The following is a 22012-nucleotide window of genomic DNA, read 5'->3' as shown; positions in this document are numbered from 1 at the left end:
AAATTATGAAATGTAAATCATTCGTCTTATGATTAACTGTAAATAAGTGAAAAAGGTTATGATCTTCTATGGAGCATACGACTAGATGAAATATTAATTTAGTAAATCGGCTACCAAACCTGGATAAATAATAGATTGTTTTAGTAAAAACCAATAATAAAATGTGTTATGAAGTAGAAATACACTGCTCAAAAAAATAAAGGGAACACTTAAACAACACAATGTAACTCCAAGTCAATCACACTTCTGTGAAATCAAACTGTCCACTTAGGAAGCAACACTGATTGACAATAAATTTCACATGCTGTTGTGCAAATGGAATAGACAAAAGGTGGAAATTATAGGCAATTAGCAAGACACCCCCAATAAAGGAATGGTGCAGCAGGTGGTGACCACAGACCACTTCTCAGTTCCTATGCTTCCTGGCTGATGTTTTGGTCACTTTTGAATGCTGGCGGTGCTCTCACTCTAGTGGTAGCATGAGACGGAGTCTACAACCCACACAAGTGGCTCAGGTAGTGCAGTTCATCCAGGATGGCACATCAATGCGAGCTGTGGCAAAAAGGTTTGCTGTGTCTGTCAGCGTAGTGTCCAGAGCATGGAGGCGCTACCAGGAGACAGGCCAGTACATCAGGAGACGTGGAGGAGGCCGTAGGAGGGCAACAACCCAGCAGCAGGACCGTTACCTCCGCCTTTGTGCAAGGAGGTGCACTGCCAGAGCACTGCAAAATGACCTCCAGCAGGCCACAAATGTGCATAGTGGTAGTGGTGGTGGTGTTGGTGATGGTGGTGGTGTTAGGGGAAGACATAATAGAGGAAGAAGTAGAAGGCAAAGAATAAGAGTCCCTGATGAAATCAGAGGCACATTTGTGGACCATGTCATAAACCATGGTCTGACAATGGAAGAGGCTGGTCGGAGAGTACAGCCTAATGTAAACAGGTCCACAGTGTTATAAACCATGGTCTGACAATGAAAGAGGCTGGTCGGAGAGTACAGCCTAATGTAACCAGATCCACAGTGTCATAAACCATGGTCTGACAATGGAGGCTGGTCGGAGAGTACAGGCTAATGTAACCAGATCCACAGTGTCATAAACCATGGTCTGACAATGGAGGCTGGTCGGAGAGTACAGGCTAATGTAACCAGGTCCACAGTGTCATAAACCATGGTCTGACAATGGAGGCTGGTCGGAGAGTACAGGCTAATGTAACCAGGTCCACAGTGTCATAAACCATGGTCTGACAATGGAAGAGGCTGGTCGGAGAGTACAGCCTAATGTAACCAGGTCCACAGTGTCATAAACCATGGTCTGACAATGGAGGCTGGTCGGAGAGTACAGCCTAATGTAACCAGGTCCACAGTGTCATAAACCATGGTCTGACAATGGAGGCTGGTCGGAGAGTACAGCCTAATGTAACCAGGTCAACAGTGTCATAAACCATGGTCTTACAATGGAAGAGACTGGTCGGAGAGTACAGCCTAATGTAAACAGGTGAACAGTGTTATAAACCATGGTCTTACAATGGAAGAGACTGGTCGGAGAGTACAGCCTAATGTAAACAGGTCAACAGTGTTATAAACCATGGTCTTACAATGGAAGAGACTGGTCGGAGAGTACAGCCTAATGTAAACAGGTGAACAGTGTTATAAACCATGGTCTTACAATGGAAGAGACTGGTCGGAGAGTACAGCCTAATGTAAACAGGTCAACAGTGTTATAAACCATGGTCTTACAATGGAAGAGACTGGTCGGAGAGTACAGCCTAATGTAAACAGGTCAACAGTGTTATAAACCATGGTCTTACAATGGAAGCGACTGGTCGGAGAGTACAGCCTAATGTAAACAGGTCAACAGTGTTATAAACCATGGTCTTACAATGGAAGAGACTGGTCGGAGAGTACAGCCTAATGTAAACAGGTCAACAGTGTTATAAACCATGGTCTTACAATGGAAGAGACTGGTCGGAGAGTACAGCCTAATGTAAACAGGTCAACAGTGTTATAAACCATGGTCTTACAATGGAAGAGACTGGTCGGAGAGTACAGCCTAATGTAAACAGGTCAACAGTGTTATAAACCATGGTCTTACAATGGAAGAGACTGGTCGGAGAGTACAGCCTAATGTAAACAGGTCAACAGTGTTATAAACCATGGTCTTACAATGGAAGAGACTGGTCGGAGAGTACAGCCTAATGTAAACAGGTCAACAGTGTTATAAACCATGGTCTTACAATGGAAGCGACTGGTCGGAGAGTACAGCCTAATGTAAACAGGTCAACAGTGTTATAAACCATGGTCTTACAATGGAAGAGACTGGTCGGAGAGTACAGCCTAATGTAAACAGGTGAACAGTGTTATAAACCATGGTCTTACAATGGAAGAGACTGGTCGGAGAGTACAGCCTAATGTAAACAGGTCAACAGTGTTATAAACCATGGTCTTACAATGGAAGAGACTGGTCGGAGAGTACAGCCTAATGTAAACAGGTCAACAGTGTTATAAACCATGGTCTTACAATGGAAGAGACTGGTCGGAGAGTACAGCCTAATGTAAACAGGTCAACAGTGTTATAAACCATGGTCTGACAATGGAAGAGACTGGTCGGAGAGTACAGCCTAATGTAAACAGGTCAACAGTGTTATAAACCATGGTCTGACAATGGAAGAGACTGGTCGGAGAGTACAGCCTAATGTAAACAGGTCAACAGTGTTATAAACCATGGTCTTACAATGGAAGAGACTGGTCGGAGAGTACAGCCTAATGTAAACAGGTCAACAGTGTTATAAACCATGGTCTTAAAATGGAAGAGACTGGTCGGAGAGTACAGCCTAATGTAAACAGGTCAACAGTGTTATAAACCATGGTCTTACAATGGAAGAGACTGGTCGGAGAGTACAGCCTAATGTAAACAGGTCAACAGTGTTATAAACCATGGTCTTACAATGGAAGAGGCTGGTCGGAGAGTACAGCCTAATGTAAACAGGTCAACAGTGTTATAAACCATGGTCTTACAATGGAAGAGACTGGTCGGAGAGTACAGCCTAATGTAAACAGGTCAACAGTGTCATCAATTGTGCAAACGTTCCGTAGGGAAACAGGTGAATATGTACTCGTTGTTTACTTTTGCTACAGCATTTCATTCACAACAATACAGCAACTATTGTAAAAGTAAATGCAAGTCTGAAAATCACAATGATGCCTGTATATACTTCGTGAAGTTGTAGATGCCCATAAGAAATACATTTCTACTTTACTAAACTGTCTGATTCTAGAATAGGCTAACTTTATATTTTGTTTCTGTGTTACTATACAGAGAATAATGGAGCTGGAAGGACACGAAATGACCCACATTCTTGTTTTTGTGGAGAGGCTGGGTTCAATCTGGCCAAAGGCAGGAGATGTGGCCGCAATCTCATTGGATGCAGAGCCACATTTGGCACACCAGGCCAATGTGGGGGCAGTATTACAATGTGTGCTGCCATTTCTGAGAATGGTGTGAGAACACATATTCCACACATTGGGCCCTAAAACACCCAACTTCTCCTGGCCTTCCTAAATACACTTTACAGAGACATAATACCAGAACACCAAAGAGGTCCCCCGTGCATCGCAAGGGAAACCGGGCCTTTGTAGTGTTACGTACTGTGAGGATGTACAATTTTTTTTTTTTTTTTTTACAACACTACCGCAAGTATTCATTGTCGGGGGGGGGGGGGGGTCATTTTGTGGCAAATTCTGTTCACTATATATGACTTTACATGTAAGAAATATGTAAAAATGGACATGCAAATGTGCATTTTCTGTTTACATGTAACACATTGCTACAAAAATAAATGTACTGTATACATACAAATGTGCATATCCTTTCTGTGTACTACAGTATTGACATTTACCTACTGTTGAAATTGGTATTTAAAAAGCTCAGTGTGATACACAATTGCATTCAGCTAGACAAAATTGACATTCTTGTATAGTGCAGTCAGTGTCAACAAAGAAGGACAAAACTGAAATGTGTATATAACAAACATTTCCAGGGTTGTCTGCCATGGTGAAAAAACATCTCAACATTTTGACCAGTACGGCTCACACGATGACAAAACTTTTCATTTTGGTGGCATTGGCCAATTTACTGACACAATTAGGTTTTGAAGCATGAGTTAAATGTTTTGGGTGAGTTACTACATTTTGCAGACATGCAATAGTTGTGATGTCCCATAAAACAGTTGTGACAATTGCACTTAGTTTAGAGAACGTTAAGACTGTTTCAAAGAAATTAGCCAAAGCGATTGAGAAAGTGTAACATGATAAACTAGCCCAGAGGTCTCCAACCCTGTTCCTGAAGAGATACCCTCCTGTAAATGTTCACTCCAACCCTGTTCCTGGAGAGATACCCTCCTGTAAATGTTCACTCCAAACCTGTTCCTGGAGAGATACCCTCCTGTAAATGTTCACTCCAACCCTGTTCCTGGAGAGATACCCTCCTGTAAATGTTCACTCCAACCCTGTTGTAACTGACCTGGTTCAATGTATCAACCAGCTAATTATTCAGAATTAGGTGTGCTAGAATAGGCTAATTATTAGAATTAGGTGTGCTAGAATAGGGTTGGAGTGAGAACCTACAGGACGGTAGTGCTCCATTAACAGGGTTGGAGAGCCCTGGACTAGTCGAATTGCAATTTAATGTCAATACCCTATAGTGGTAACAATTTGTTCAATGTTTCATAATTACAACAGTAATAACAGTTCGAATTTGAAGAAGAAAAATAGTTCTGTAAACTGAAAGAGAAAATGACTGCCACCATAGCATCTTTGTTTTCCCCAATATAAATAGTCATTGACCTACCTGATTGAATGCATTCCTTTCCCAGTGACCAATCTTTCTCCTCAACACCCCAAGTTCATCTAAACAAGTTTCCTCTCAACTCTAGGTTGTATCAATGGATACATTCCTCAGCGTTGCAGCCCGCCCACCCGACATCTGTCACACTATGGGTGCGTTCCAGCCCGTCGTTGTGCTGCGAAACTATTTATTTTATTACCATAATAATATAGTAGTGGTTAATCGAGAACTGGTTATGGTTGTCTGTTTGAGCAGTGGTTTAATTAATTAATTAAGAAAATATCTTTTGACATTTTAATTTATTCTCCAGATGTTGTGAGATCTTACAATATGCTCAGCACGACTTTGTTGAATTACTGTCTCGAACTAATGACTGCTCAGGGGTCCTCTTTTGACCAATTTCCCCAGGAGTGGAGTGAGATGTAGGTCAGTGCGCACCAGACGATGTGGAAAATGCGGCGCATTTATTGCCTTTTATATGCATTTATTGCCTTTTATTTGATCAGTTAATTGATCGGATACCTTCAGTTGAACAATTCTGATAGCCTACCGGTAGCCAATTCAGGTTTTGTAAAGGCCTAGCCCACAATGTTTGTTCATTTCCCCTAGAATATAAAAGGACAACAAACGAATTGGCTGATTATGGCAGTTGACATTACTACACGTTTCGCCCTGAACAAGGTCTGGCACACCTTGCCAGTCAGAGAACAAACATTTACAAATATTTAGAATAATATAACTTACATTTTCTGGGGGGGGGGAAACTGTCCCACACATCCTGAGTGGGACGAGGTCAACAGAGTATCCTGTAGAAAACTCACAACCTTTCCTTTTTATAATCCGAGGTTCAGTTGGTTACATCATCGTCATCTTCTACTTCTGTTACGCTATGTCATTGTGCAGATCGAGCGCTCATTTTAAGACGTCGTCTTGTGGTTTGAAGCTTTGACCACTAGATGTCCCCATAGGCCAATTTTAGTGGTACTTGTCAGACTTTTTTAGTCGTGTTCTAATAGATAATTTCTGTAGAGAAAGCTATTGCTGGTCTAAATAATAGTCAGAAAGCCTAAATTACTCCCAACAAGAAAAGGGAGAATGTTGGTACAGCATTTGATAGTATTTTACTTTCTCCAGAAAGCACAGGAATCAAAGGTGTAAAAACAGAAGAGAATTACATGATTTAGTTAAACTGAATATTTGACATATAGCTTTCCTTGTCCAGTCAGTCTCAGATAGTTTACTGACTGCAACACTAACTCTAAACATTCTATAACCTATCTGTACCACTTCCACCTACGCTCACCATCAGCCACATCATACATCACCTGTCTCCCTCTTCACATTTATCATTTGACATAGTAGGACTTATGATAGCAATATTTTCTCAGTATTTGATGTGACAGAAAGAAGCAATTTGGTGTAAAGATAGCATTAATATTGGGTGTCTGTTCATCTCCAGCAGATGCCCAGTAGATGACAGCTAACAGCCCAGAGTTTGAGAGCGGTGCCTTCATCACTAGCAGCCCTGGCACACACTGCCTGTGCACACCCACTGAGAGAGAGAGAATTATTTTATTTTACACCCTTATTTCATGGGTAATCAAGTACAGTACATATTAGTGTTCAGGGTCAGGGATGAGAGGTGAAAGGTCACTGACCTATAGTAACCCCCAGAGGTGAGTTCAGAATCAGGGGTCAGGATGCAGTACAGAGTGGTGTAGGCTCCTTCTGCTGGCGTCTTGAGGAAGTAGCTGAACTTCTTAAACATGAGCTGTAGGGGGCGCTTTATGTGACGCATCAGATCAGTGTTCACTACCCCCGGGTGCACTGCATAGGCTGTCACACCTAGAACTGTTAATACACACACACACACACACACACACACACACACACACACACACACACACACACACACACACACACACACACACACACACACACATACATTGTTCAAGTACTCAGGGCCTCTTTGCTCTATTTCAACCACAGAGTGATGGTGGTTAAGACACGAGACACTCACACTGGTGTACGCTTAGATCCATTCTCTACAGGATGCTACATGCATGGAAACACACACACCCATACTCACCCGCGGTCCTCTTGGCCAGCTCTCTAGTGAACAGTATATTAGCCAGTTTGCTCTGGACGTAGGCCTTGACAGGGTGGTATTCCTTCTCACTGTTCAGGTCCTCAAAGTGGATCCTGCCCATGGCGTGGGCCGATGACGACACAGTGATGACACGGGAGGGGGCGGAGTGCTTCAGCAGATCTAATAGGAGGAAAGTCAGAAAGAAGTGACCTGGAAAAAGGAAACAGGAAATAGTTAATAAGGATAGGTTTCAATCAATGGCAATCAATCAATGATAATATATTCTCTTTATGTGGCAATGGAAAAAAGTGTTGCTTGCAGTCTTGTTAATAAACCAGCCATTCTGTCTCGTACCCAGGTGGTTGACTCCAAGCTGCATCTCGTATCCATCTACAGTGGTGCTGTAAGAACAGCTGGCCACACCTGCATTGTTGATCAGGAAGTGAAGCACCTTCTCCGCTGGAGGACAAACAGAGTCAGAACACCTCTGTATCGGAGCCCTGACAGTATGGTGTTTTACAGTATATGGTGTGTGTGTGTGTTTTAACCCACTGTTGTAGATGTTTTCAGCAAATTCACAGATGGACTTGGTGTCAGCGAGGTCAAGCTTCCTGGCTTCCACCTTGGCCCCTCCCATTTCCCTGACGATGTCACTGACCGCAAGCTCCGCCTTCTCCATGTCCCTGCAGGCCAGGATGACGCGTGCACCTAGAGAAAGAGAACCCCTTTTTTATTCAATTATCTTCACACTTTCAAAAAGTATCAAACTACCATACTGTCCATGATGTCGAGCACATTTCTGACACTTCAGTAGCCTGTAAAACTCCCCGCATACACTGCAATGCACCCCCACTGGTTCCTACCTCTCTCATTAATAATATACCCCGAAAGTCACCTTTCCATAGAGAGATCATATTAGTGTGTACAGACAGAGGTTGGCAATTCGGCAGTACCGACTTCAGTCCCGTGACGATTGTGGGGGTCGTAGAGCAAAACAGAGTCTCATCTTTCCATTGAGGGGTCATAAGAGTTTGGACCCTACAGACGTTTTTGTGAGAAGACCAATTTTCGTTATGTCTCCTGGTCTGACAAACACCACTGTAGCTCTGCCACCTTTCACCACAGATACGGAAGGCCGACATCGGAGGATGTGGTGTATTGAGATGCAGCCCATGCGTCTAGCTTAAACAGACCGATTTTTATGGGGATGTTTTCATTGTGCTAATTCGATTTCCACGGGGGCGCATATATCAAATTAAATCAAATGTTATTAGTCACATGCACCGAATACAACAGGCGTAGACCTTACAGTGAAATGCTTACTTATGAGCCCCTAACCGACAGTGCAGTTTAAAAAATACGGATAAGAATAAGAGATACAAGTAACAAGTAATTAAAGAGGAGCAGTAAAAAAAATAACAATATATGCAGGGGGCTATATCGACTATAAGGGAGACAAGGGAAGCAATAGAATATAGAGGAAGAGAATTTAAGATTGTGTGGTCTACCTCTCTTGACCAGGTCCAAGGCGGTCTCCTTGCCAATGCCAGTGTTAGCTCCCGTCACGATCGCAGTCTTCCCATCCAGACGAACATCAGACGACCAGCGCTTAGTGATCAGGGACCTTGAAAAAGAGAGAGACAATATGATAAACAAATAAGCTGTTTGACATTTGTTGTTGATATTGACTGGGACAACACAATTCGTTACATTAATATTAACAGCATAAATGTTGAATCGCAGTTATTTTCTTGTTGATGGTCTTACATCTATTTACAGTAGAATCATAGGCATTGGTCTTACATCTATTTACAGTAGAATCATAGGGATTAGTCTTACATCTATTTACAGTAGAATCATAGGCATTGGTCTTACATCTATTTACAGTAGAATCATAGGGATTGGTCTTACATCTATTTACAGTAGAATCATAGGGATTGGTCTTACATCTATTTACAGTAGAACCATAGGGATTAGTCTTACATCTATTTACAGTAGAATCATAGGGATTAGTCTTACATCTATTTACAGTAGAATCATAGGCATTGGTCTTACATCTATTTACAGTAGAATCATAGGGATTAGTCTTACATCTATTTACAGTAGAATCATAGGCATTGGGCTTACATCTATTTACAGTAGAATCATAGGGATTGGTCTTACATCTATTTACAGTAGAACCATAGGGATTGGTCTTACATCTATTTACAGTAGAACCATAGGGATTGGTCTTACATCTATTTACATTAGAATCATAGGCATTGGTCTTACATCTATTTACAGTAGAAACATAGGGATTGGTCTTACATCTATTTACAGTAGAATCATAGGCATTGGGCTTACATCTATTTACAGTAGAATCATAGGGATTGGTCTTACATCTATTTACAGTAGAATCATAGGGATTAGTCTTACATCTATTTACAGTAGAATCATAGGGATTGGTCTTACATCTATTTACAGTAGAACCATAGGGATTGGTCTTACATCTATTTACAGTAGAACCATAGGGATTAGTCTTACATCTATTTCCAGTAGAATCATAGGCATTGGTCTTACATCTATTTACAGTAGAATCATAGGGATTAGTCTTACATCTATTTACAGTAGAATCATAGGCATTGGGCTTACATCTATTTACAGTAGAATCATAGGGATTGGTCTTACATCTATTTACAGTAGAACCATAGGGATTGGTCTTACATCTATTTACAGTAGAATCATAGGCATTGGTCTTACATCTATTTACAGTAGAAACATAGGGATTGGTCTTACATCTATTTACAGTAGAATCATAGGCATTGGGCTTACACCTATTTACAGTAGAATCATAGGGATTGGTCTTACCGGATCTTTTCCATCTCTGTGTTTCTGATAGAAAAATGATATCCTCTTGGGAGACTTCAGAAATCCCCTCTTCAACCAGTCTGTCTTTCTGTCCACTCACAGAAACGGATGTGCTAGAGGACGCTGTGTGTCGAGACTCTTGTGTGTGTGCGCATGAAGTGTATATATGTGTGTGTGTGTGTGTGTGTGTGTGTGTGTGTGTGTGTGTGTGTGTGTGTGTGTGTGTGTGTGTGTGTGTGTGTGTGTGTGTGTGTGTGTGTGTGTGTGTGTGTGTGTGTGTGTCATGTCTCCAAATTGTTAATGGTCTATTGATAGGCCCCAGATAAACCATTCTTTCATCAGGGGAGAGTCGTATCTAATTCATTAATGTGTCTTAGAGAAACTCTTTCTTACAAAATGTGTATCTGAATAGTAACAGTATTCTGTGATAAGTAGAGACGTGGAAGGAGTTAGTCAAGAGAGATCTCCAGCCGGAGGCTCCTCCTATTAGTGGGCCACCATGTTTTATCCTGACCATGTGACTGGACTGTGAAAACCTAATGTCACATGTATGGTTAGTAAAATCCCAGGTCCCTACATAAGAATGGAGTCTCACACTTCCATACAGGTTCTGTTTCACCTCAGGTGTAATTCAAGCCTGTCTAAACAGCAGGTGAAGATATTCCCGTTTCAGCATGTCTGACTGAGAAGTTTCTGGTAGTTTCCAGGTGAGAACTTGTTGCCCTGTGTCACCAGCAGTGAACCAGAACACTACAGGAAATGCAGTGTGTGTATTTGTTTGTGTGCAATACAAGTAATACAAGTAATACATCCTTCACTAGGTGGCATAATAGTTTAGTTCTCCAATACATTACCCTCTAAATCTACACATTCTCTATTCTTATGTTCTCTAGAAGCAGCTGAGTTGATGGCATCTAGCCTGCACATGTAAACCATGTGCAGGCTAGTCATAACTTCCTGTTTTCACAGACAACAGAAAATACCCTCCTCTCCTGGTGGGCCTCTGGTTCTCAAGGGCACACACGCACGTACACTTGCACGCAAACACAAACGACCCAAACCAGGCCCTAAATCAGCGTCTCCAGCCCTTCTCATGTGGTTTTAGAGAAAATAGCCCTATCCTAGATGCTACACAAGCTAAACGTGGCCAATGCTACGTTTGCCCTATACTGCCAGCCATCTTGTGGATAATGAAAGACTGTCAGTCTGTCTGTCTGCATTGGGACAGTGACAGAAACTGAAGCCCGGCCACATGTGTAATTAGCTCTGTTTTCACAGTCATTAAGGCTCAGAGAGAAGATAAATAACTTCATTGTAATTACCAGATAGCAGACAGTAAACAATGGAATAACGGTACGACTGCTGTCACAAAAAAACACTAGATTTTAATCAAAACAGTTCTGTCATTTATTGAAATTTGAATCAATATTTATAGTTTATTTACAGACAAGGTAAAAGTTTTCACTTTCAACTCTCGAAAGCTTTATTTGATTGGTTAGCTATTCAATAGCTGGTCTTACACTTGGTCTTGTAGACTAACTGTGTGAGTTGGTTTTCATTTCAACACAGCCTGGTCTAATAGACTAGACGTAACATAGTAAATGTAAATCCGAGACACTAGCATTAGTATATGTTACGTTTGGTATGGTTACAAAAGACAGAAGCTTACTTAAGGCAAAAAGTTAAGGACAGGGGGGATGGGTGGGCGTATAATGCAAACATTATCGAATCGCATCACAGACAATTTTAGCTAATTAGCAACTTTAACTACTTACTACTTTTTAGCTACGTTGCATGTTAGCTAACCCTTCCCCTAACCTTACACCTTTTAGCTAACCCGAACTCGAACTCTTTTAGCTAACCCTAACCCTTTAACCTAACTCCTAACCTTAACCCCTAGCATAACTAAGGTTTGCCAGCTAGCTAATGTTAGCCTCCTACCCACCTAGCTAACATTAGCCTCAACAAATTGGAATTCGTAACATACTGTATCATACATTTTTCAAATTCGTAACATATCATACGAAATGGATGATGGGCATCCACAAATGAATACATACCATACGAAACATAACATATGACACTAAATGTGAGTGTCTCTGATTTAAATATTGAATAATACGAAATGCTCTGAGACACTATGTTGTTCAACCAGGTAAAGTCTTAAAGCTGCAATATGTAACTTTTTGGGCGACACGACCAAATTCACATAGAAACGGGAGTTATCGATCGGTCATTATCATTCAAAGCAAAGAAGCAGTAGATATGTTCTATGTGCACTATTTCTATGCTTTCTGTTCTTAAGTTGAGTTTTTTGAGTCTTTTACTTAAATCTTTTCACACCAGCTTCAAACAGCTGAAAATACAACATTTTTGATTATGGTAAATATATTTCCCAGCGATTTAGATGCTACAATGATTCTCTACACTAGACATGCTTGTTTTGTCACAAACTGAAATTAGGCGAACTATTCGATTTTAGTAACCAGGAAATGGCGGAGTGATTTCTGCATAGTGCAGTCTTTATTCTCTTTGGGTCAACACAATTGATTAAGGTGGATGAATCCCGGGTCTCCTGCTGTCCACAAGAGTGTGTTAGCTTTAGCTCAGAGGGCTAACACAAGTCTTTTCAGACAAGGTTACTCATCACACGAGTGTGGATCACTGATCCACTTCCATGGTTTTTGTAGTACGACAATAAGGCTTTCGTTCCAAAGATTTCTTCATTAGACCAACATCAAAAATATTATAGAAAATAAACAACACATTTACATGTATAGTATATAGCTCAACAAATGCATAGCATTTTTCTTAACAACAAACCGCACTCGTGGTGCTCTGAGAACAAATCAACACCAAGGATAACAACAAGAGGGGAGTCAAACTCATGGACTTGATTTCAGTTGTCCAGCTCTTTTAGATCAGTAAGAATGAAAGAAATGAGACAATGAAGTAAAGGAGGCTTCATGAGACTATTGAGACAGCCATGAGGTCCAGATGAGGAACACAGTCCTCCAGGTTCCAGTTCTAAGTCTATGGCCCAGTTCCAATTCCTAGCACCTACCCAAGAAGACGATGGACTATTGCTTCGAGTAGGTCGTAGCAATAGGTTTTGGAGTGTCAACAAGTCTGTGGCTTCACTCCTCTCTTTATGGTACACTATCCACCATTTTCTTGTCTCACTTCATCAGTCACTGGGCAACTCATCAGTCACTTCCTGAACTGGCAGGTTGTCATCCTGCTGTGGGGGGTTATGGGTAATGGAGTTCCCTGGAGACGGTGGCGGTGAATGACCGACACATTTGGAGGAGGCAGAACTCTGGAACAACGGAGCTCTCTCATTGGCCTGTTCCTGGACGGGGATTCCGAATGCATCATCTGGCCCTTCCTCCTCGTTGCCTAGCGACGTCTGGCTGACGTAGACGACGATGACATCAGCGCTGAAGTTCATAACCTGACCGCTGGAGATGAAGGTGGTGTTATTGTTCCCCGTCACCTGACCTGGCGGAGAGAGTAGCGAGAGAGTAGAGAGAGAGAGAGAGAATGAAGGGGTCAGTTTAGGCAGTTAGCCTAGTTAAGAGTCTTGGCATTGTGGTCTCTTTCCCAAAATGGTATCAGGTTTAATTTCACTACCAGAGGTTAAGGGACATAACTAACCAACGCAGAGATCCAAACCTCTTTTGAAATGTGTACAGGGGCCAATGTATGTTATGGTTGTGTAATTATGCAGTAGCACACACAAACACAGCATCCTCTACAGCTGTGAAGAAGAAAAAAAATGTGTGTTAGGGGCGAACTCAGATGACTAATAGCGAGTAGGAGTGATGATGACCGTGCACAGTAACCATAGAAAGGTCGTGGTCGGCTGCGGTGCCTTTGACCATAGTCCTGGTCAAGGACATCATAAACATATAATTTAACATCAGGGTTTCAGTGTGACCAGCAGTTTTCATTCTATGTGAAAATGTCAAACTTTATTCAAGCTGCCATTTAGACGTAGAGAAGTATAGTTTGTCATAACATTATTACAGACGCCATGTCCGTCTCACTGCTGAAATAGAATTACTGTTATTCAAGCTGGCATTTAGACGCTTGTATCGTAAGCAATTTACAGCTAATGTAGTATCAAGCCCACAACTTACAGCTAATGTAGTATCAAGCCCACAACTTACAGCTAATGTAGTATCAAGCCCACAACTTACAGCTAATGTCGTATCAAGCCCACAACTTACAGCTAATGTAGTATCAAACCCACAACTTACAGCTAATGTAGTATCAAACCCACAACTTACAGCTAATGTAGTATCAAACCCACAACTTACAGCTAATGTAGTATCAAGCCCACAACTTACAGCTAATGTCGTATCAAGCCCACAACTTACAGCTAATGTAGTATCAAGCCCACAACTTACAGCTAATGTAGTATCAAGCCCACAACTTACAGCTAATGTAGTATCAAACCCACAACTTACAGCTAATGTAGTATCAAGCCCACAACTTACAGCTAATGTAGTATCAAGCCCACAACTTACAGCTAATGTAGTATCAAACCCACAACTTACAGCTAATGTAGTATCAAGCCCACAACTTACAGCTAATGTAGTATCAAGCCCACAACTTACAGCTAATGTAGTATCAAACCCACAACTTACAGCTAATGTAGTATCAAGCCCACAACTTACAGCTAATGTAGTATCAAACCCACAACTTACAGCTAATGTAGTATCAAGCCCACAACTTACAGCTAATGTAGTATCAAACCCACAACTTACAGCTAATGTAGTATCAAGTCCACAACTTGTGAGAAGCACGATGCTCCAACCAATTGAGCCATCGGAACAACTCTGGCGTTTGCATTCAAATCAAGAGGAACAAACTGCAATCTTGTCCCTTATTTCCATGTTCATAGTTCACACCGCTGATGGTATTTATAAACACACCTGGAAAACTACAGACGTCCATGTCTGTTTCTGTCTGCTGCCCATTTCAACACCCCCCCCTCCCTCTCTCCCTCTCTCATATTCCCATGTTAACTCTGTAGAGGTGCAATGAGACAGTCACTCCTCACACCTCATTTACACGAATGCACGCGCACATGCACACAAACACACATCATAACATAGTATGTGTCAGTGTCTAGAATCCCATCTGAAATCATTTACTGGCCCTGGAATACCAGTCTGGCCAGCCTGGTGTAAAAATGTCATTTCACCACCATCACTAAAACAAACAAACCCCCTGGTGTCTCTGTTAACAGCAGACTGTCTACAGTTGAACTACCCTAGGAGGGCAGATAACATCAACTATGAGAGGGAAATAATGGAACAGACGTAAACTGATTGTGAAACTTGCTCTGCATCTCATTCTAGTCTAAAGTGGCTTCCTCTCCTCATCTCCTTTCCTTCTGGAGCTGATGTAGTCATGGGGAACACCTGTCTTCGCTCGCTATACTATTTTCACCTATCGTGCAGGTCTACGTCCAGGAGACACAAGGACTATTGAGATGCAGCCCGTCTCTCCGAGGTGTGATCCCATAATTCAGTTATTCCCAAACTGTGGGGTGTGTAATAGTAGTGCATCATTAGTTCCTCTTGTCATATCAGTCATTACATACCTTAGAGAGCTACAGTATTTATAACTTGTCAGACATGTCCAGATCAACTAGCCTATGTCAGCTAAAGTTTTTTTAATTTAGTTTTTTTAACCCATAGATATTGTTCACATTTTTTTGTCACTCAAATAGCACATGAATACACACTAGACATGGCAAAACATAGAATTGCAAGAAGATTTGCTTTAAAACTGTAAAATGTTCTTTGCATCCCATGACAAAATGTGTAGAATTGCAGAAAATAAGCTTTAAACCTGCAAGATTCTCTCCACTTACAAGAGGGGTGTGAACAGTTTGTGTCATGAACAGTGCTTCTGCTCATAGAAATACACGTGGCTCTGAGTGAAAAGGTTTGGGAGCCCCCACCATAATTAACCTCTCTGAGCGGGAAGTCCAGTTAATGACATGTTATTACTGCATTATGAGAAATGTGGTATATTTACTTACTGCTGCTTTGGGCCATAATTAAAGTATACAGTGATCAACGAGAGTCTGAAAGTGTGTGAGTCTGGGTATTACTCAAGGGGTGTGTATTCAGAGCACATCTTGTTTCAATTAGACCTGTGGTCACTTTGCAAAACCCTGTAGAACTCTGGAACTGGGTAAACAGGAGTGTTGTGGTGGGCAGAGCTCACACTCAGAGAGTTAAACACACACACTCACACGTTACAGCACGGTGTAATCACTGGCTCATCACACACACAGATTCCCATTCCCCTTCCTACTGTGTGTGGTCTTCAAAACAAGCCAGCAGTGTACGATATTAGTAGGAAACCAATATACTTATTTTGGAGGAGCAACAATGTGAAAAGACATTTCTGAAATCTCAGTTACAGTCCTAGCCAAAACAATGTACAATAACCCAGATCCAATAACCCAGTGGATTTATTTATCTTTCCTCTTTAACAATGGTTGGAATGTATAATGACATGTGTACAGTGCCTTCAGAAAGTATTCACACCCCTTTAGTTCTTCCACATTTTGTTGCGTTACAGCCTGAATTTAAAATGCACTAAATTGAGATTTTGTGTCACTAATCTACACACAGTACCCCAAAATGTAAAAGTGGAATTTTGTTTGCAGAACATTTTAGAAATTAATTTAAAAAATGAAAAGTTGAAATGTCTTGAGTCAATAAGTATTCAACCCCTTTGTTATGGCAAGACTAAATAAGCTCAGGAGTACAAATGTGCATAACAAATCGCATGGACTCATTCCGCGTTCAATAATATGGTTAACATTATTTTAGAATGACTACCCTCTCTTTGTACCCACACATACAATGATCTGTAAAGTCCCTTAATCAAGTAGTGAATTTCAAGCACAGATTCAACCACAAAGACCAGGGAGGTTGTTCAATGCCATGCAAAGAAGTGCACCGATTGGTAGATGTGTAAAAATGTAAAAAGCTGACGCTGATATCCCTTGGTGAAGCATGGCGAAGTGATTAATTAGGCTTTGGATAGTGTATCATTACACCCAGTCACTACAAAGATACAGGCATCCTTCAAAAATCAGTTGCCGGGGAGGAAGGAAACTGCTCAGGGATTTTCACCATGATGCCAATGGTGATTTTAAAACTGAGGTTGGATCAACAACATTGTGGTAACTCCACAATACTAACCTAAATAGCAGAGTGAAAAGAAGGAAGCCTGTACAAAATACAAATATTCCAAAACATGCATCCTGTCTGCAACAAGGCACTTAAGAAATACTGCAAAAAATGTGGCGAAGAAATGTACTTTTGGTTCCGAATACAAAGCGTTATGTTTGGGGTAAATCCAACACAACACATCACTGAGTACCACTCTTCATATTTTTAAGCATGGTGGTGGCTGCATCATGTTATGGGTATGCTTGTCAATGGCAGGGACTAGGGAGATTCTTAGGATAAAAAATAAACGGAATACAGCTATAAGCACAAGCAAAATCCTAGAGGATAACCTGGTTCAGTCTGCTGGCCAACATACACTGGGAGACAAATTCACCTTTCAGCAGGACAATAACCTAAAACAAGGCCAAATCTATACTGGAGTTGCTTACCAAGACGCATTGAATGTTCCTGAGTGGCCTAGTTACAAATTTTACTTAAGTCAGCTTTAAAATCTATGGTAAGACTTGAAAATGTCTGTCTAGCAATGATCAACAATCAACTTGACAGAGCTTGAAGAATTTAAAAAAGAATAACTGGGCAAATATTGTACAATCCAGGTGTGCACAGCTCTTAGAGACTTACCTAAAAAGCCTCACAGCTGTACTTACAAAGTATTGACTCATGGGTGTGAATAATTATGTAAATGTGTTATTTCTTTATTGGATTTTCAATACATTTGCAAACATTTCTAAAAACATGTTTTACTTTGTCATTATGGGGTATTGTGTGTAGATGGGTGAGAGAAAAAAAAATATATTTAATCCATTTTGAATTCAGGCTGTAACACAATAAAATGTGGACCAAGTTAAGGGATATGAATACTGTATTTAGCCTTTTTCTTGTAAAAAAGTGTGGCACTGCTGTGCAGTATCTACCTGAGGTGAGTGCTGGTTCCGCAAGTTGGCTCTGGATACAATCAGGGGCACACTCCAGCTCCGAGCCACCAGATAAGAGCTTGTTTCCTCCACTGTCCCTCCAGGAAAGTCCCTGGTCTGGCTCACTGCTGGAGGCCTCAGAGCTCAGCTTGGGCTGCTGGTCTCCCACGGTTACAGAGGGGTCAGGAGAGGTTGTGGAGGTTGAAGTGGGTGTGGTGTCTGTGGTGGGGGTGGAGCTTATGCTGTATAGCCCATCCACTTTCCTCTGTGAGCTGTCAATCAGCTTAGCTATGACCTCTGACCTGGCTGGGGTCAGTGGCAGGTAGAGGTCACATGACGGCATGACGGGGGAAAGGGGGGAGGAGGTGGGAGAGAGGGAGTAGGGGGAGGTATTACAGCTCCTCTCAGAGCTCTTCCCTTGCAAGCCCTCAACCATCTTGGCCCTCTCCCTCCCTCCATCTTTCCTTTCATCCTTCTTTCCATCCCTGCTCTCCCCCTCTCCTCCACAGGAGCAGGTCCCGAGGGTTCCAGGGTTGACGGCCTGACTACAGTCTTCATTCTCTCCTACCTCTAAAGGTTCCCTCACAGACAACACACACACACAGGAGCCAGCCCACAGTGGAGACACACACACACCCTCCTCACACACAGCCTCCTCAGAAACCTCCTCCGCCTCCCCTGACCCCTCACTTCCCATCCCCTCATCCTCCTCCTCCCTCCTCTCCTCCTTCATCTCTTTAATGGGTGGTAGTTTGACCCGGTCACCAGGTATGGCTGTAGGACAGGTGTGTAGAGTTTCTGAGGGGGTGTCAGCAAGGACAATCAAACAGGTTTTCTCACACAGGGTGCAGTTCTGCCCCCCTACCCCACCTCCTTCACCCCCACTGTGGTAGAGAGGGGCCAGAGTCTCCTGGAGAGAAACACAGACAGATAGGTTAGTCTGAAAGCCGTTGAATGTTTTATTTAGTCTACTGTTTATGCATGTCATCTCTGCCACTAAAAAAAAAAAGAGTCTACCCTACCTGCTGTATCCTGGTCCTTTTCAGATTCTGGACACATAATCGCAAATTCACTGTAAGACATAAGAGGATGACAGTCATTCATTTCAGATACATTTTATGCCAAGAAATATTTCTATTAAAAAAATGATTCTCTCAAGAATATTGTCCTCTGCAACAAATTCAACCTGGGTAGACATAACATAGTAAATGTAAATCTGTCTCCCTTCAATTAGTATCATATGTTACGTTTAGTATGGTATGTATTCATTTATGGATGTCCATCATCCATTTCGTATGATATGTTACGAATTCCAATTTGTTGTGGCTAACGTTAGCTAGGGGTTAAGATTAGGGTTAAGGTTAGGATTAGGAGTTAGGTTAAAGGCTTAAGGTTAGCTAACATGCTAAGTAGTTGCTAATTAGCTCAAATGCTAAAGTTGTCCGTGATGAGATTCAAACACAAAACCTTTGGGTTGCTAGATGTTCACATTATATGCCCACCTATCCACCCCAACCGTGGGTGTCCAGGATTTACGTTTACTATGTTACGTCTAGTCTATGAGACAAGGCAGACAAATTTAATCTCTCACTCGGGTACCTGAGAGTAGTTTGAGTTTGTCCTTGTAGCAGAAGAGCAGGAGGATGAGGAGACAGAGGACAGTGATGACTGACAGAATACACACTAGGACCCAGGAGGAGGTAGAGGAACCAGAGAGATGGGGTCCACAGACAGCATCCGTCTGGTCGCTCCCAGTCTTTTTGTCACTCTTCCCCAGGCCTTTACAACTGGAAGGAGAAAACACCCAAGGACACATGGTCATTACTTCTGTTCTATAGTAACTCAGGAATTCTCTCTCTTCTCTCTTTCCCTCTCTCGCTCTGCTCTCTTTCTCTCCTTCCCTCTCTCTCTGTTCTCTTGGTTGACCACAGAGTCAGGCAGTGGTAGAAGCTGCTCTGTGTTCCAGTGGAAGTGGTGCAGCATTAGTCAGAACAGCGGTGTGGTGGAGCTTTGAGCGCCTGTAGAACCCTGTTCCTGCCTCACTGAATGGGACACGCTGGACTGAAGAGGAGCGCCCAGGGGAAAAGACAGTGTATGAAGGGACACGGTATAGGTGTGTGTTAACTCACTTGGTCCACTGTCTGCATGGTTCTATAGAGGTGTTGGGAGAGAAATATCCTCTCTTGCACGCAACACAAGATCTCCTGCCCGCCTCTGAGTTTAAAACACACATGGCAGAGAAGAGTGAAAAACTAGACTGCTGACAACAGTGGCAACACAGAGTGTGTGTGTGCCTGCATGTGTGTGTATATGTATGCCAGCGTGTGTGTGTGTGTGTGTGTGTGTGTGTGTGTGTGTGTGTGTGTGTGTGTGTGTGTGTGTGTGTGTGTGTGTGTGTGTGTGTATGTCTCTCTCACCAGTGTCAGTCTCCAGTCCATATCCTGGACCACAGGTAGGAATCTTCTCACAGAACTCACAGTTGATAGGAGAACACTCTAGACCAGGTTGACATTGACAGGGTACCGCAGCCTGGGGGTTACTGGGCCTCTCACGGTTAAAACCTTTACCTGGGGTTCACAAACAGGTCAGGGGTTAGTGGTTAACCAAAGCAAACACCACAGACATCAGCATCTCTAAAAGCCTTTGCTAAAATATATAGAAAACAACGCTTCAGCAATAGACTTAAAGTCATCCATCCAACTAGACTAGACTCCAGTCACCTACTGACCTGTGTCACAGAACTTCTGTGGCAGACACTTGGTCTCGTTGGTCCAGTCAGGCTGGTACTCATCACGACCACACTGACGACACTTGGTGTCAGAGTACCCAGAACACTCTGCAAACACATAGGACCCTGGGGAGTGGGGAAGAGCGAGAGGGTTAGACTGGCCACAGGTTAATACACCAACATTGAATTGATCTACTGAGGTAAGAGAAAGCGGAAGAGGAAGAGGCTAAAATAGATACATTTCCGTCACGCTTAGAGATGGACAGTTATTTGGGGATTAGGGCATGTGTAGGGTGTGTACACATGTGTATGTAGTGCAGCAAGTCAGTTCCTCTTTGACATCCTTCCTCATTTATTTTCAGGAAAAATGAAACATGGCAGTTTCTTTCTTCCATGCATATGACGGCTCTCTGCTAAAGCCCAGACAACTGGTTCTGTAGAGTGGTAATATTGGGTGTTAATGGCCATTCATGTATTTCTCTGGTTTAGTTTACCTGGTTCACACCTCCTGCAGCATCTCTTGTCTTTGAGGTACTGCTGCTGGGTACAGGTGGGTCTGGAGAGGGCTCTCTGGAAGACAAAACACAAACCACTATGGCTAATCTGGTTGTGTCAAGGCCTAAAACAATTATTGGCAGGTGACAGTAAATTTAAACAAAATGTCATTCATTCATTTATTTATTCACCATACAAAAAGAAAACGCATGGAGAAAAACATCTGGCTAAAAGGGTGGTTTTCGGACATGTGAAAAATGACATGTGAGGTGAAAACGGGTTATTCTCCTCACATATAAAAAGTGGACTTCAATACATGTGAACAACTGACTTCACGTGTCTCTTTTCATATGTGAACATTTCTGCTCAACATGTGAAAACAGCTATTTCACATGTGAAAATGCTAATTTATCATGTGTGATTTTTGTAAGGGTCATTCATTAATTTGTAGACATGAGATATAAGTCTATCAATACGACTAAACAGTGGATGTAGGAGGAAAAGAGAAGAGGATTGCCCAACTCTTTCCTGTCGTTTGAAACAAAGACAGAAAGAAACAGAAAACGTTCTGTTGACAGTGGAATGCCTCCACTGCAAACATTCTCACATTCTCACTGTCAACAGAACGCATTTTGGAATAAAACATTACTTGAATAAAACTTTGTTCTAATGATTTGATTCCAAACTGTTCTAACGACCAAGCCCTTTTAAACAAAACCATAAAATACAAATAGTGCCCACCTCAGCAGAGCATACTGGCATTGTAGTAGTCACCAGAGTGGATACTAGGCTGTGGAGGGAGGGTGGTCGCCTCAGTGGCTCGTTGAAGCTTGGTGTACAGATGTAGGATCTTAATTTGATCACCCTGTTGC

At 42.1% G+C, this 22012-nt stretch overlaps 2 protein-coding genes across 2 annotated transcripts; both read right to left on the bottom strand.

Moving 5' to 3' along the window:
• Window positions 1-6290: 6290 nt before the first annotated feature.
• Window positions 6291-10957, bottom strand: si:dkey-73n8.3 (uncharacterized protein LOC100150965 homolog). The gene is made up of 7 exons (XM_038972997.1): window positions 10948-10957; window positions 8439-8618; window positions 7483-7638; window positions 7285-7389; window positions 6931-7140; window positions 6500-6692; window positions 6291-6393 (listed from the first exon to the last, which is right to left on the bottom strand). The coding sequence occupies exons 1-7, from the start codon at window positions 10955-10957 to the stop codon at window positions 6291-6293; spliced, it is 957 nt and encodes a 318-aa protein (XP_038828925.1).
• An 868-nt stretch (window positions 10958-11825) lies between these two features.
• Window positions 11826-21771, bottom strand: LOC120027902 (tumor necrosis factor receptor superfamily member 11A-like). Its single transcript, XM_038972996.1, has 9 exons — window positions 21748-21771; window positions 21140-21215; window positions 20646-20771; window positions 20335-20484; window positions 20047-20131; window positions 19517-19704; window positions 18940-18989; window positions 17918-18827; window positions 11826-13278 (listed from the first exon to the last, which is right to left on the bottom strand). Exons 1-9 carry the CDS (start codon window positions 21769-21771, stop codon window positions 12965-12967), a joined length of 1923 nt encoding a protein of 640 aa, XP_038828924.1. The 3' UTR covers window positions 11826-12964.
• Between the last annotated feature and the right edge of the window lie 241 nt (window positions 21772-22012).

Source organism: Salvelinus namaycush, chromosome 33, assembly GCF_016432855.1.
Source record: "Salvelinus namaycush isolate Seneca chromosome 33, SaNama_1.0, whole genome shotgun sequence".
Taxonomy (NCBI): domain Eukaryota; kingdom Metazoa; phylum Chordata; class Actinopteri; order Salmoniformes; family Salmonidae; genus Salvelinus; species Salvelinus namaycush.
Note: the sequence above shows the minus strand (reverse complement) of the source record. Positions and strands in the feature narration are given on the sequence as shown.